The sequence below is a fragment of the Ornithodoros turicata genome, chromosome 2, assembly GCF_037126465.1.
Source record: "Ornithodoros turicata isolate Travis chromosome 2, ASM3712646v1, whole genome shotgun sequence".
In the NCBI taxonomy this organism is placed as follows: Eukaryota; Metazoa; Arthropoda; class Arachnida; order Ixodida; family Argasidae; genus Ornithodoros; species Ornithodoros turicata.
Genome location: NC_088202.1, coordinates 69,891,804 through 69,905,465, shown reverse-complemented (window position 1 = coordinate 69,905,465; position 13,662 = coordinate 69,891,804). Strand labels below are relative to the sequence as shown.

The window sequence follows — 13,662 nt, the reverse complement described above, 5'->3', positions numbered from 1 at the left end:
CTGTGCACTTGGTACCGTGCTAGCAATGCATGCAGAAAAGCGCGCGAGTGCTCGCACATATTGATGACACCAGTATCAGTGTAGCGTAACATGTTCTCTCCAGCATATCATGCACTCAAACTGTATTTGCCGGCGGGTAAAATGCAAGTGTGTTCGATTGAACCTCGGAAGAGCGATCAAACAACTTACACCCAGTGCTGGTTTTGGGCAAAAAAACACTTCATAATTGTCAAATAAGTGTACAGAATGGACGCCTATTTATTCCTTGATAAAGAATGACTCACCTGTAGAAATTTCGGCCCTGTATCCTTGCCGGTACGGTTGGTACGACCGTAATTGCAAGAAGTTGCCATGATCGCTGCGGCGACTGTTTTGGGTACAGTAAGATGGCGGCCGGATGCCGCACGCTCGCGCTCCCTATCCGCGATCCAGCCTTTCACAATCGAGATCAGTGCGTGAGCCGAGACGCAAAAAAAAAAAAAAAAAGGCTCTGAGCTGTTTTTACGTTACGCGGGGCTCGTGTCTCTCATCTTCGACTGCTTCCTCCGACTGTCTTTTGTAAATCTTATTGCGCAGTGACAATGCACCACAAAGCGAAAATATTTTGCATGGTGACTCCTGGTGGACAGTTTCACAGATGAAGCAGGGTTTCGGGCCATGGTAAATGTCACTTCCATGCTCCTTTAATGAAATTGAGTATCAGCTGCAGTTATGATCTCACGTCGGGGTCTTACAGAAACGCCTGTAGATTTGGAAATTCCTGCGAAAATAGCAGAGCAGTAGTTGTATTGGAATACCACATGTCCGGTAAAATTCAGCACAGGAAGAAGCAACGGAAGAAAGCGAAAGCGAAACTCATTTGTGCCTGCCGAGGGGGACTATTTCGCCACCAAGCGGTGCTAGATATAACCATAAAATTACATAGACATATTTGAACTATTATTTTAGTTCTAGAGGTGTATCTACTCTCGTAAACCAATTTTCTCGTTATTCATATTCTTTGCGGACCTGATCTAACCGCCACTGGCTTGGCCGCTTGGCTTTCTTTTGGCTGGCTGGCTGGCTGGTGGACTAATCGGAGCACGACCTAGGCTGCGTTCCAATACCCCGGTTAGTCGACTGCCTAGCGGTCTAACCGGAAGTGCCGCCATGTTAAGTCTCGTTCCAAATCTCGCCAAGTCCGCTATTCAGTCGGCTACCGCCTAGTGCGCATCGATGCAGTCTAGTATACGCCTGACCATCTGACAGCCGGGATGACTGACAGCGGGAAACGCTAGTACCTGCTGCGCTTGCGCCGTACGCATTTCTTGCGTGAGCAACGAGATGGCACCACAGGCGCCTCGGCTACGCAAGCCTGTTCCAATAGTGACAAGCAAAGGGGTCTACTCAGCTGCCTAGTCAGGCGGCTTCGCGGGCGCGAGGTATTGGAACGCAGCCCTACTCTATACTAGACACCTGGACAAATGGCAATCGCCTATGGGAGAGCCGGGTAGTGGGTTAGTTACGCTAGTGGCCGCTGCAAGCGCCACATAGCATTATTGGGGAGAGGAAATGACATGTACACTATTATCATCATTGGCACCGTCGTTCGTTTGCCGCTAGCTGTAGCTAAGCACGCGCTGCTCTCTTCCGTACCTCTTCGTCGTTGTTAACGCAGCCCACCATACATTGCCGCGGTTTCGGCAAATCACGTGGTAACAAATAGTGCTACCTAGCGCCAAATCCCATAGCGAAGCGGCGATTGTCTGAACTACTACCCCGGTGCTGGGAGCTGCGGATGTCCAGGTCTCTTAGTAGTAGGTCGTGAATCGGAGCGAACGCTCAGTCTCACGCAGTACTGACATTTCTCATTTAATCCCCGTTCCGTAGTAGTGAGGACATCTGCAGGACTGAACGACCAGTGCTGTTAGTAAAATGTCGGATTTTTATGGGGCTTTGGTCTGCTGTGTTCTACATGAGTTAGGTGAGTGACTCGATCCGTAAATTGTGTTTGTTGTAGTTTTGTTGAATGGGTTGTGATTTCAACACAAGTTAGATTAATCTGACATTGACATCCTAAACAGTCTAACGTTGTCACTTCCAATGGACCCTTGGGCAGGGAATGGACGTAAGGTGCCAAGTCAGAAGTGGGATATTCTGCACGAAGAACAAGCACCATATCGCTGGATTCGTCGCGCGTGAGTGCACAAGCTATTGCATATGTATAGCAAGATGCTCATCGCTTTGTTCGTTGCCCAAAGTCGAACAGCCGGGTGTGAATGAATTCATGCAGCGTACCCATAAATCATCTAAGGTAATCTTTTGCATTGCGTGTTGATGTTGCTGCGTGTTTTGCATTGCGTGTTGTTTATTGCACACATCAATCTACAGTCTTGTAACTCGCATTTCGCCGTGTACCTGCGTAAATACCTTGTTCCTTAATAAATATTTTGTTACTTTATCCCCATGCGACTGCTGTTGTTTATTTCCAAATTCCATATAAATGCCCCAAAAGAGCTAATACATCAAGGTCCATAAAACATCCCTTCATCGTCCCCTCATCGTCCCTGCGGATATCCGTCGGACGTCTATGTGGACTCCTTGTTTCTCTCACTTGGACCTCTGAGCGTACATATTGCGAACGACACGCATTATCCAGAGGATATCCGAATATCCGGTTTCGGACATACCACAGATATCCATAGGATAGCCTTGTGCTGTTGTATTGCTTGGCTAATGCTTGCGTACTGCAAGAAGGAGAGGAAAACTCGCGCAGAAGTGAACGGTCACAGCTTCCCTAGCAGCGACTTGTTTCGATTTGTGTTTGAGTAGAGCTCTGGAACACAGCCGTTTCGACATTGCGCTGACAAATTCAGATAACCTGATCACAATCAGTGCAACCGATTGTGAGACAGGATAATATGGGGGCATTAATCACGATTAAGTCGGGACTGGCTATCATGCAATACTCGTACTGAATACTCGTACTCGCAACGGGAAAGAACGAGGTTACGAAAAAGGGTTCGTACCTCACATTTAGGATCATCCAAGTAGACTAGACTCTCAGGAAAAAAAAAAAAAACGGATAGTAAGCGTCAAAAAACGATCAAATTCTTGACCTTTATTCTATTCGTCATGGCTTCCACGTAGTGCTTTGACGTATAGTAAACGGGTCAAGAATTTGATCGTTTTTTCACGGATATTTTAGAAGTAAGCCATTGAGTTCTATTTTATGTGTAGAATCTTTACGCTTATATTTCCCCTTATCACGACCATATACCACTAGTTACACCGGACAGTATACGTCAACACAGAACGCTGTATAGGCGTAACAGACCACTTTGTCGCTGCGAGGTAAACGACTTTGTACCAGCGTAATCATCAGAACAAATTCCATGCAAAAAACTGCAAGAATTGAAAGGAACGTACAAAACGCTACACTCGAGCTGCTTCTGAATGTAAATGTATGTATTTACAATGTTCATGTATGCTCAATGTTCATGTATGCATGTATGCTCACAGGATACACTGCACAATGTACATGCTCTTCATGAGCAGGATCTAAGGCACCTGAGGGTGCATGCGAGATATTGAGCTACGAGGAGTGTCTCCTGTTCCTGGTGATGCATTTGCTTCAACACATCATGCTGAGCTACAATCTCCAATAATAATTTGAACTGCAATTACAAAGAAAGATTTTGAAACTGAGTCACTAACACAGACGCTTCAGCGGCGGGAAACGCATATCGAAAAAGAAATAAAAAAAAGAACGAAAGAGGTAAGAGTCGTACCAAAATGATCTGCTTATAGATAGCCATACATAAAGGTACCTGAAGTCGCAACGAGTTAGTGTCCCTTCATTATTGCCTGCAATCAAGTCATTGAACACCGATTCTGCGCTCATTTTTTAACTTTCCGATGCACTGATGAACGTCAGACTCGCGAGGTAAGTACAGTTGTCCTTTCCGCCTCGTCCACTTACCCAAGCAGCACAATGTACTGAAAGTCGTGTGCAATAGGGGTGGACGGGTAGGTAGAAGGCCTTGAACAGCTGGTGAAACTAAAGGACATTGATAAGACATATACCGTCCACCCCTATTGCACTTGACTTTCAGTACATTGTGCTGGTTGGGTATCCACCTACCTCCAAAAGCGTCCCTGTCACAAATGACGGTCGAACAACCGTCCTTTAGTTTCAAAGACACGAACGTTGTTCTTTCGTACGCACATTTATGTGCACGAAATCCAGGTGCCGCGAAATATTCTCCTACTTACACATGAATGAGAGAGCGTGCACCACGAAATGCGCGTCCCGTGAAATATTCCGCCGACTTGCGCATCACACGAAAGCGTCCCGTCCGTCCGCTAAGCATTTCTTTTTCCGGCTGCGTACAGCAACCCTTCTAGTAACAGTGTGGCCTGATAAGCGTGACATATTTGCACCATGGTCTACTAATAGCTTTTGGCGTGACAGCCTCGAGATTGATTACCACTACTTTATTTCATCGCAAGATACTGTCTTCTTTTGAGGGTTACCAACGAGAGTTCACAAAAAGACTTTGTACATTCCAATTGCATTAGGTCTCTTCCTGACAATGTGGGTTCTGTAATGTGCAAGTGCGAGGGAGTAAAAACCCAGACACGGAGACAAAAAGGGACTAGCACCAGCACTTTTTGTCTCCGTGTCTCCGTTTTTTTCTCTCTGTCATCATGTACTAGCTAGTCTGCGCTCTCTCCCTTCTATCGAGATGCAAGTGCGATTGGGCATGTTTTTGCTACTGGGCATATACAGCATCTAGAAGCCGCGTGTCAAGAATGGTGAATCTCGCCGTTGTTCCTGGAAAAATTTTCAAGAAGACGTGGAACGGCAACGTTGTGTACACGAACACCATAAAATGAACAGTGCAATGCGGTTTTCAATATCTGATTCTGTGCAACAGCGCAAATGTTTAGCCTTAACTTAACATGTGTTACATGTGTTAAACGCTGAAGACGCGCGCACACTCCGATTGATTGTAAACATATATCGTATATAAAACCATAGTCTCCTATAACTAAACTTATAATTAGTAAAAAAAAACGAACAGTTAACTTCAGAACCAAAGGACGCGAGTTCGATTCCCGCTCAGGACAGTGAATTTTTCGGAGGTGAGGAGAGCTGGACCAGGAGGAAAGGGCAACTATGGGTTGGATGGTGTCTTCGACTGGTTGCTTCCGACCGCTCTAGAGCGCTCTGGAGCGACGTTTCCTCTTCGACAGGTCGAAACAGAGCATTCTCACTGCATTCAATTGGTTCATTCGGAGCTCTTTCCTCCAACTCGAAGGCATCTAGAGTGCTCTCACCAACGCCGTCGGAGCGGTTGCGAAGTCTGTTTGGGTTCCGGTCAGGTGACCGCGCCAGCCTCCGCTGAGCAGCGTTTTTGTTCTGCCATGTCTGCCATGCTTTGCGTTTTGCGTCGTCGTCGTTTTGACTTCGAGGGAAACACCGGAAGTCACGTGAGTTAACATTCCCTGTTCACTCCTCTGCTCGAACCTGCCGCGTTTGGGTTTTGCACGATTCTTCCGGCTCAGAGCTGGAGGGAGATGCGCTCTGAACCGCTCCATCCAGTTCGGACTATCGGGACGACCAGTCGAAGACACCATTAGTAAATCGGAAGCAGTCCACGAAAACGATACGATAAAGAAAGCTGTCTAGTCAAACACCACCAACGTGATGTCAGCAAGTTCGAAGGAATGAGGCGCTTGGCTTACGTTTCTGGAACCCTTAACGTGCACGGTTAACGTCACCTGGATAAACAAAAGCTGACCGCTTAAACGACGTTTTTTTTTTTATTCCGTGTTAGCGCCGCGAAGCAACTGTGGCTATGAGCTGCGTACAGACGTGGGCAGATGGAGAGAGTACAGCAGGAAGGAGAGGGGGACAGGAGGTTACTATGCGTCCTGTGGAAGGGGAACTGTGCCGACATTCGTCTGGAAAGTCTTCGGAAAACCCAGGGAAAACGTGAGACAGTCGGTGACAGGATTCGAACCCAGGACACCTCACCAGTCTCTGCGTGGAAAGCGATCATCCTAACCACTATGCCACGGGAGCAGGTTTAAACTACGTGACGTAGTCATTAAGAGTTTACAATCACGGCCGTGCTTTCGGCGGCCGTCGCTAATGGAGACGGTGGTGGTGGTAGTGCTGAAAGAACCCGCCGTTGTCGGCCTCACAGAGGTGGGCAACGTCACGACTAACGCTCTGGGGGAATGTGCGTCCTGGGCCGACTGCTAAAGGACCAACCGCATGAGCAGCACTTGATAACCACAGAAAGCATCTGTTCGAAATTGTCTGCGGCGAATGGCTGAACCAGAAGACATCGCGGCTTTATATGTCCATGTAGCGAAAGTGGCGAGCCATTAAGCACGCAGGCCTTCTGTATGTAGGAGGCGTTGGGCACAGTACGGTACACTCCGGAGCTGACGAAACCCCAGCCAAGAAACGTATTGTACGTCAACAAGATACAGGGGGGAAAGGCACTCATGCTGAAGAGTAACGGTAAGAAGAAAGGATGTAAAGAGGAAAAGGTAATAAATACGTCGGGTAATAAATAGGGAATAAAGAAGTTCAAGTCTTGGTAATCTGCGGCGGGGGACAACACGGACCACATGTACGTGAAGGGCACAGGATCTCTATAAACGGATTGTCTTTATGGATATCACCGGCGGGAGTAATGCAGGCGCTTGGTGTCGCACTCCAGCAAACCAGGATTTCAACTACACCGAGAGGACGAGTACCCAAACGAGCTGAGGTCGAGCAGTAAAGTAATAGGCAAGCGAGCTGGTGTTATATTTTACGTATATGGCATGTCACTGCGGTGAGGAGATAGATAACCTTTTTTCGAATAATGTTCTCAAGGATATGTTGTCTACGACCTAAGGTCGTTCCTAGAAGAGAGCGACCCGCGCCAGACAAGCATTTGGAGCTCACAATAAACAATGCTCGTTTTCAAATCATATAACCAACCAGACGGCGGATCTGCATGCGTTTGGCAAGTTTAAGTTTTACATGCCCAAGATTCGCGGACAAAAACTTCGCCTGCATTACACCCATAGACGCAATGCATAAGAAACCTATAATTTCATTTTGGCGGAAAACATCGACACTTTTCACTGGTTCCACACTAGATCCTGTGAGATCTATATACAAGAAATTATGCCGAAAAAGAATTATTCGTATATCTAGAAAGGCTTTTGCTCCCCCGGCGTTTGAAATCTTACACATTGTACTCAATGGGACAGAAGCAGAATTCGCGCTCCATCGTGATTACACAGTCTTATACATCAAAAGCTATCCGCTTTAGGTAATTTTCCAATGCAGTTTCACAATTAGGGGGACCATGTTTGGAACCTAAAGTGAATGTCTTGGTTATGTTCCCGAGGTTATGTTCCCAATTTTTTTCCCGAGGGCATGAAAGTGCGACTAAAATGCGACACATCACACTTAAAGAGGGCTTAGCCAAACGACACTTCCGCATGTAGGAAAGCTGACTGTGCGTTTGAGCACATGTAAATGGGAGGAGGAATGAAACTCGAAAGGGAGGGGAATCATCAGAGTTCAGCGCGCATTCTCCTCTGATAACCAGCACCGCAAGACGGTTTTGATAAAAACATCTACAAAATAAAGGTGTGCTTTCACGGCCAAAGAGCCTGGTGCCTTCTGCCTCTGAAACAGAAAAGACAACGCTGCAGATACTGCGTTTCCCTGAGGTTCGCGTTTTGGGAAATCGAACGTTCTCTTCTTCTTAGTTCTCTTTTCGAACCACACTCTCCGAGTCTCTTCGTCAGCTGGACTCTCGCCCCTTCTCCCTATCGAAATTGCTTGGTCCCTGGCCTAATCCAGCCCAGCAACACTCTGCGCTCAAAGTTCTTCTGACATTTCTGGACACCATCGGACTTAGATCGTTATTGTGACGGGGCTAGTTATTTTATTCCCCACATTCCCACCAGCAATGGGGTAGAGTATCACCTGTGGCGATGAACCTCCCCACTCTCCAAAGCCAAAATAAAGTTGTTGTTCTTCTTCTTAGTATCAGTTTTTTAAACTCTTTCTTACATTGTACTTATGGCTTTAAAAGGATGTACAAAAATCCTTATGGCTGTAGTGCACCGTTATTGCCATGTGATCTGTCCGCCGATGATTCCCTTTTAATATTTACCTCATCTGTGACCGTCATGTTTTTTGCATGTGTATAATGTATGCTTATTTTCATGTTTCACACTTTTTCTTAGTTTTTCCTCGTAGCACGACAGGGAAGTTTGGTTGCCAACAGTATGAAATTTGATGGGTACCTTAATGGCTGTGAGCTCGTATATTTTGTCTAACGACGTTATATACATCTATTTAGGAGAAGCGAATGCAAGGCAATTTCTTTCTTCATGCGTACACTTGTCTCGGCGACAGCATGCTTAAATTGTGCATGGCCGAGCCGTTGCGCCTGCGCTGTCCGGCAGCGTCATTCACGAACAAAACGTAAACGTCATCTAAGTAAGACATATGCCTTTATGTCCAACTCACTTAAGTGTATCGAACAACTGGGACTTGTTGCATATAATCGTGTTGCGTCAATGTTTTCTTGACTTCAAGCCGATCATGGCGACGTACCTGTGCAGAAACTTGACAATACAATGTCAGACGCATGCTTTTTGATCATTCCTTTGAGCAAATGCTCGCAGATATGCATCGTTCAGTACAACTGACTGCTTATTTTAGCGGCAAGTTTTGCGCGTGAAATACTGCACCCTGGGCGATTTTTCCAAACACTCGAGGTGACGTTGTACTTCGCCTTCGACAAAGTACTGTCAATAGCCTAATATAACGCTACACCATTATTCCCATCACCATAGCGATATCCGATCGTCCTAAGATCGTCCGCTCAGAAATTTGGTAGGAATGTGCGTAATACTAATCAAGTAAAGATCTGACACAGAGACAGGTTTAGAGAGTCATCAGCCAAGATGTCGAAAGAACACAGAGGCAGACCGGAACTGTCGAACTTTCAACTTTCTATCATATGATTAGAGGCTGAAATCACTTTTCATAAGTTTCTGCGCAACGCAGAACGAAGAAATCGTTTGGTTGTGTATCGTTTTTGTGTGTTGAAATCGTTTTGATCAGGCAAAGGGATAAATTCCCTGACATCGCATTTGTGAGATTGCCTCACGATACCTGTGTACAAATAAACGACGCTAACATGAACCAGAGCACCGTAGCAAATCAGCGCTGGTTTCAGAAACGCCCCGCGGCTCACCATGGTGAAGTAATTATGTGCTTCCAATGACTTGTACGCTTGCACAATATCAGCAGCGAACTGGCTCGGCGGAAGTATCAGATCAACTACAATGCGATTGTAATCGGCGGCATGTTTTGTGACTGGGCTGTCCAGTTGTCGTTCAGTGTGTTTTGCCTACACCAACTCCACGCATGCGCAGATGGTGCGTCTTGTTTGTGAACAGTAAAGTGGTCTATACATTTTGAACGAACGAAGTGCGCGCCCGTGCGCGTTTGTGCTGCAGTCGGGCGGTATTTCGAAACTTCACACGCGTTTGTTGTTTTTTGTTGTTTTTTTTTTAACCAGGCAGGGGGGGAAGAAAAAGAACTGAGAGGAGGTATATAATCACGGATAAGAGAATCGACGACCCCGTTCCCCCTCTACAACCCCGCCATTGACAGTTTTGCTGATCACCAATTAATTTTAACTGACGAATTAATTAATTAACCGGGAAACAAAAATAGACTGAGTATCTCGAGACCCTTACTAACGTTACGCACTAAGTCTCGTTCAAGTGCAATGCACCATTTTTTATAAAAAAGTTTGGTTCATTTTAAATGAAACGCCCTGCAACAATAGTGAAAACAGAAAGTGTCGGAGGTATGATGGCATTGAGAATGCCATTTGTACCAGCAATGCTCGGCTAAAAAATAAGCGGTGAAAGCGGTGAAACAGTTTGAAGAATCCTTATGAAGCTCGTCACGCAGTGCCCGTCATCACCAATCAGAAGGAAGTGACCCGTGATAAGTGTTCGCTCTCTCCTGTCCTCCTCCTTCCTTTCGGGTTTCATGCCTCATCTCACCTATACACGTGTACAAACGTAAAGTTGTCTACACAACATGTGCTATTAGGCTAAGCACACTTTAGTGAGACCTGTCCGCGAATCTTGGGCATGAGTTTAAGTTTTTCAGGGTATGCCCAAGAGTTCGCTACTGATCATCATCGCGGTATGTGTTGTTGTTGTCTCTCAAGATGACGTCGTAAGAGATACAGCGACCGTTAATTGCTATCGAAACAGTCTTGCCGACGGTAAAAACAAACTGCAAACAGGAGGGTTCGTCCCTGCTCAAATCTTTGGATATGGTGTTCGTTGAACAGTCTGTGGTGGCTGTTACACGAACGCTCGAAATAAAACTGGCCGCATAACTAGACGCAGTTCTCGCGAGAAGCCCTGGGTTCCCAGACAATCACAAAATTTGCGTAGTGTTGAACTGTGAGACTGGCGCCTTACTGCCTCAGAAAACGTCGTCGAAGTTGCTCCCACTTTTCAATTGTGCTCCCGTAACAACTTGCGACGTTGTGAGTCTCAACATACAAGCTGATCTGGAGGTTAAACGTCAAAGCTTCAGCCATGGGAGAAGATTTACACGTAAGGTGAGTCAGCCTCTTTGTGTGGCGAGATGCTGGACGTGCCGCAGGGTAGGACTACGAACAATTTCGACCACCTGGGGGTTCTTTTGACATGGGCCGGAAACCTCAAACACACGGTGCTGGAAGCAATGTTTACCTCCCCCACACTGCTACTGCCTCAATATCATAGTGTACTGCGTCAGAAGTGCGAGCAGGAGCCGGCGTGTGGTACTAGCCATGCTCTAGTCATTTCTTATTAGCGTTGAGGGGTTGGCAGCCTCGAGAGACATCGTAGACGCACAAAAATAGACCTATTCCAAAGTTTATGCTGCATTTTTCATTGCATGTTCCTGCATTTTCTGTTGCATATTTCGTGAATTTGAAGTGCTTATAAATCCACGGTCCGTATCACTCTCTTAGAGACTGGAAGGCCACCTTTCCGACTTTGTTTAGCAGCCGAGAGCCACACGGAACGGATAATGAAGTTGTAGCACCATCGTCACCACGATCATATTCAACTGGCGCGAGCTGCAGAGCCTTCCACCAGATCATATGTCATTAAACCACTTGTCGTTAGCTCTCGCACCATGAAGGTTGTCCTGTCTCCTTCACATTTGGTGACCCGAACGATGAACATCAAGTTCGGTTCTTTCGCGGTGGAGGGAGGCGAAAGGGAGCCGGTCCTTCATATTTCGAGAAGGGCCCCTTGATAACGCGGTCCGCCCCCGGGTGGGCCGTGTCTTGGAATGCGCGGCCCGTAAAACGGTCGTCGGGGCAACATCGCTTGCGGTGTTGTTTCCGGGAAGATTTTTTCTAAAGATCAAGTTCGGAGCAATTCGGCCCTTCACCATCCCAAATTTCTGACAACACCATCGACTAGCACTACCACGGCACGCTCTCCCTGGAAGCCCCCGCCATTACTCGACAACATGCCGACCGCTTCCGTCCACGCTTCCAATCCGCTGCCGACCCGACCGACCGACCCGCAACGACCCACCGCTTCATTTCATGCATCTCGACGCTCATCCCCTGCCGGCCGCGACACCAGAGCAACGTGCTCGCCTGCCGGTTTCGGCAGTCGCGGCAGCCGACGCCACGGCACGTTTTCAGCCGGCGTCTCGGCACCTGACACGGCTAACGCAGCCTCGCTATTCCTGGGATCGACCCTACGAGCTCTCGCTCCCGTGCTGGTTGCGGCACGCCAGGCCACGACTCTGACTCCGACGCCCAACGACATCGCCCCTCATCTGCTCCGCTCATCGACAGTTTCTGCCAACGGGTGTTGTGCCGTGCCACAAACACATCGACTAGTGCACGTCATCCACGGTCGCTCCTGCTCTCTTCCTCCCGTGTTGACGTAGGCCATCGTACTACTTTGTCGCCGCTCCGCGTCTGAGGGGGGAGCACTGTAGCGGGCCGTGGACAACAACGAAGATGGCCACGCGCCTGGAGCACCGGCTTCAGTTCCACCGGCGCGGCCATGGAGATAGGCCACCGTCATCGCCTCTCCGTGGCATACCATCATCGCCGGTCGGGGCTCATGTAGAGGACCAACATATTGGTGACCCGAACGTGATCTGACCGAGCCGCAACCATGACCGCTCCGCAGCCCAACCCTACAGGACTTCTCGGGCAGGAATCCCTTCCACCGGCAACGCCATCGCCAGGCCTTAACGCAGTTTCCATCAAGATTCCCCCGTTCTGGCCCGCCGACCCCATTCTTTGGTTCGCTAACATCGAGGCGCAATTCATACTCCGAGGTGTTACCACCCAGCTAACCAAATTTTACCACGTTGTCGGCGCCCTCGGACCTAATGAAGCAGCTGAGGTGCGTGACATTATCACCGTGCCTCCTGCAGACCACCCGTACGACGCCCTCAAGACAGCTCTGACCCGGCGCACCACCGCGTCTGAACAGGAGCGCCTGAGGCAACTCCTCACCGCTGAAGTCCTCGGTGACAGAAGGCCGTCCCAGCTGCTCCGACGAATGCAACAACTCTTGGGCGACCGCGCTTCAGCACTGGACGATTCCATCTTGCGCGAGCTATTTTTGCAGCGGCTCCCGAACACTGTGCGCATGATTCTAACGACCTCCACCGCAGTCTCCCTCGAAGCCCTGGCCGAGATGGCTGATAAGATAATGGACATCGCACCGCCAACCATTTCTGCGGTATCATCGCAACCCCACGCGGTTTCCCCACTTTCGGCCACTCCCACGATGTCAGACTTCCAGATCCTTCGTGACGAGGTCGCGCGGCTGACCGACATGGTTTCGACTTTACGTTTCAACCGCCGCTCCACAACACCCAGGCATCGTAGTCCTCGTCGAAGCAGTCGGCGCCGCAGCCCCTCCAACCGCTCACCGTCCCCCAACCCAGGCGAGTGCTGGTACCACCAGACTTTCGGAGCCAGTGCACGCAACTGCAGGCCTCCCTGCACCTACCCGGGAAACGGGGCAGTCAGCAACTGACGGCGACCAGCTTTGCTGACGGCGCATCCAGTCGTCCACGTCTGTTTTTCATCCCTGACCGCTCCTCCGGCGTGCGCTTCCTCGTGGACACTGGCGCAGAAGTGTCTGTCCTTCCTGCTTCTACCATGGATGTGCACCACCGTGCTCCCACCAGCAGCTTACTCGCTGTCAACACCACGCCCATTACCACTTACGGCGAAAAGCTTGTGACCCTCGACCTTGGTCTTCGCCGCGCTTTTCGCTGGGTGTTCACCATTGCGCAGGTCCCGCACGCCATAATCGGAGCGGACTTTTTGGCGCACTTCGGCCTTCTCGTGGACATGAGCCATCGCAGGTTGATTGATACCACTACCAATCTTATGGTGCAGGGCACAGTAGCACCGGCACACCTAGTTGGGCCACTCCTCCGCAAGTCGGAGCCGACGACAGAATACGAGGCCATTTTGCAAGAATTCCCGGCGCTCACCCAGCCGCCAAACTGGAAACTGCCTGTCCAGCACGACGTGGTCCATCACATCGTCACCACCGGCCCACCTGTCCACGTCCGCCCAC

At 48.9% G+C, this 13,662-nt stretch overlaps 2 protein-coding genes across 9 annotated transcripts in view; one reads left to right on the top strand and one right to left on the bottom strand.

Moving 5' to 3' along the window:
- The window catches only part of LOC135385549 (diacylglycerol kinase 1-like), a 479,846-nt gene that overhangs the window by 380,811 nt on the left and 85,373 nt on the right, over window positions 1-13,662 (bottom strand). The window lies entirely within an intron of this gene.
- Window positions 12,235-13,110, top strand: LOC135384759 (uncharacterized). The gene has a single exon (XM_064613946.1). It carries the CDS (start codon window positions 12,235-12,237, stop codon window positions 13,108-13,110), a length of 876 nt encoding a protein of 291 aa, XP_064470016.1.

Coding starts and splice junctions, on each gene's coding strand:
- LOC135384759 (XM_064613946.1), top strand. CDS start 12,235: ATGACCGCTCCGCAGCCCAACCCTACAGGACTTCTCGGGCAGGAATCC.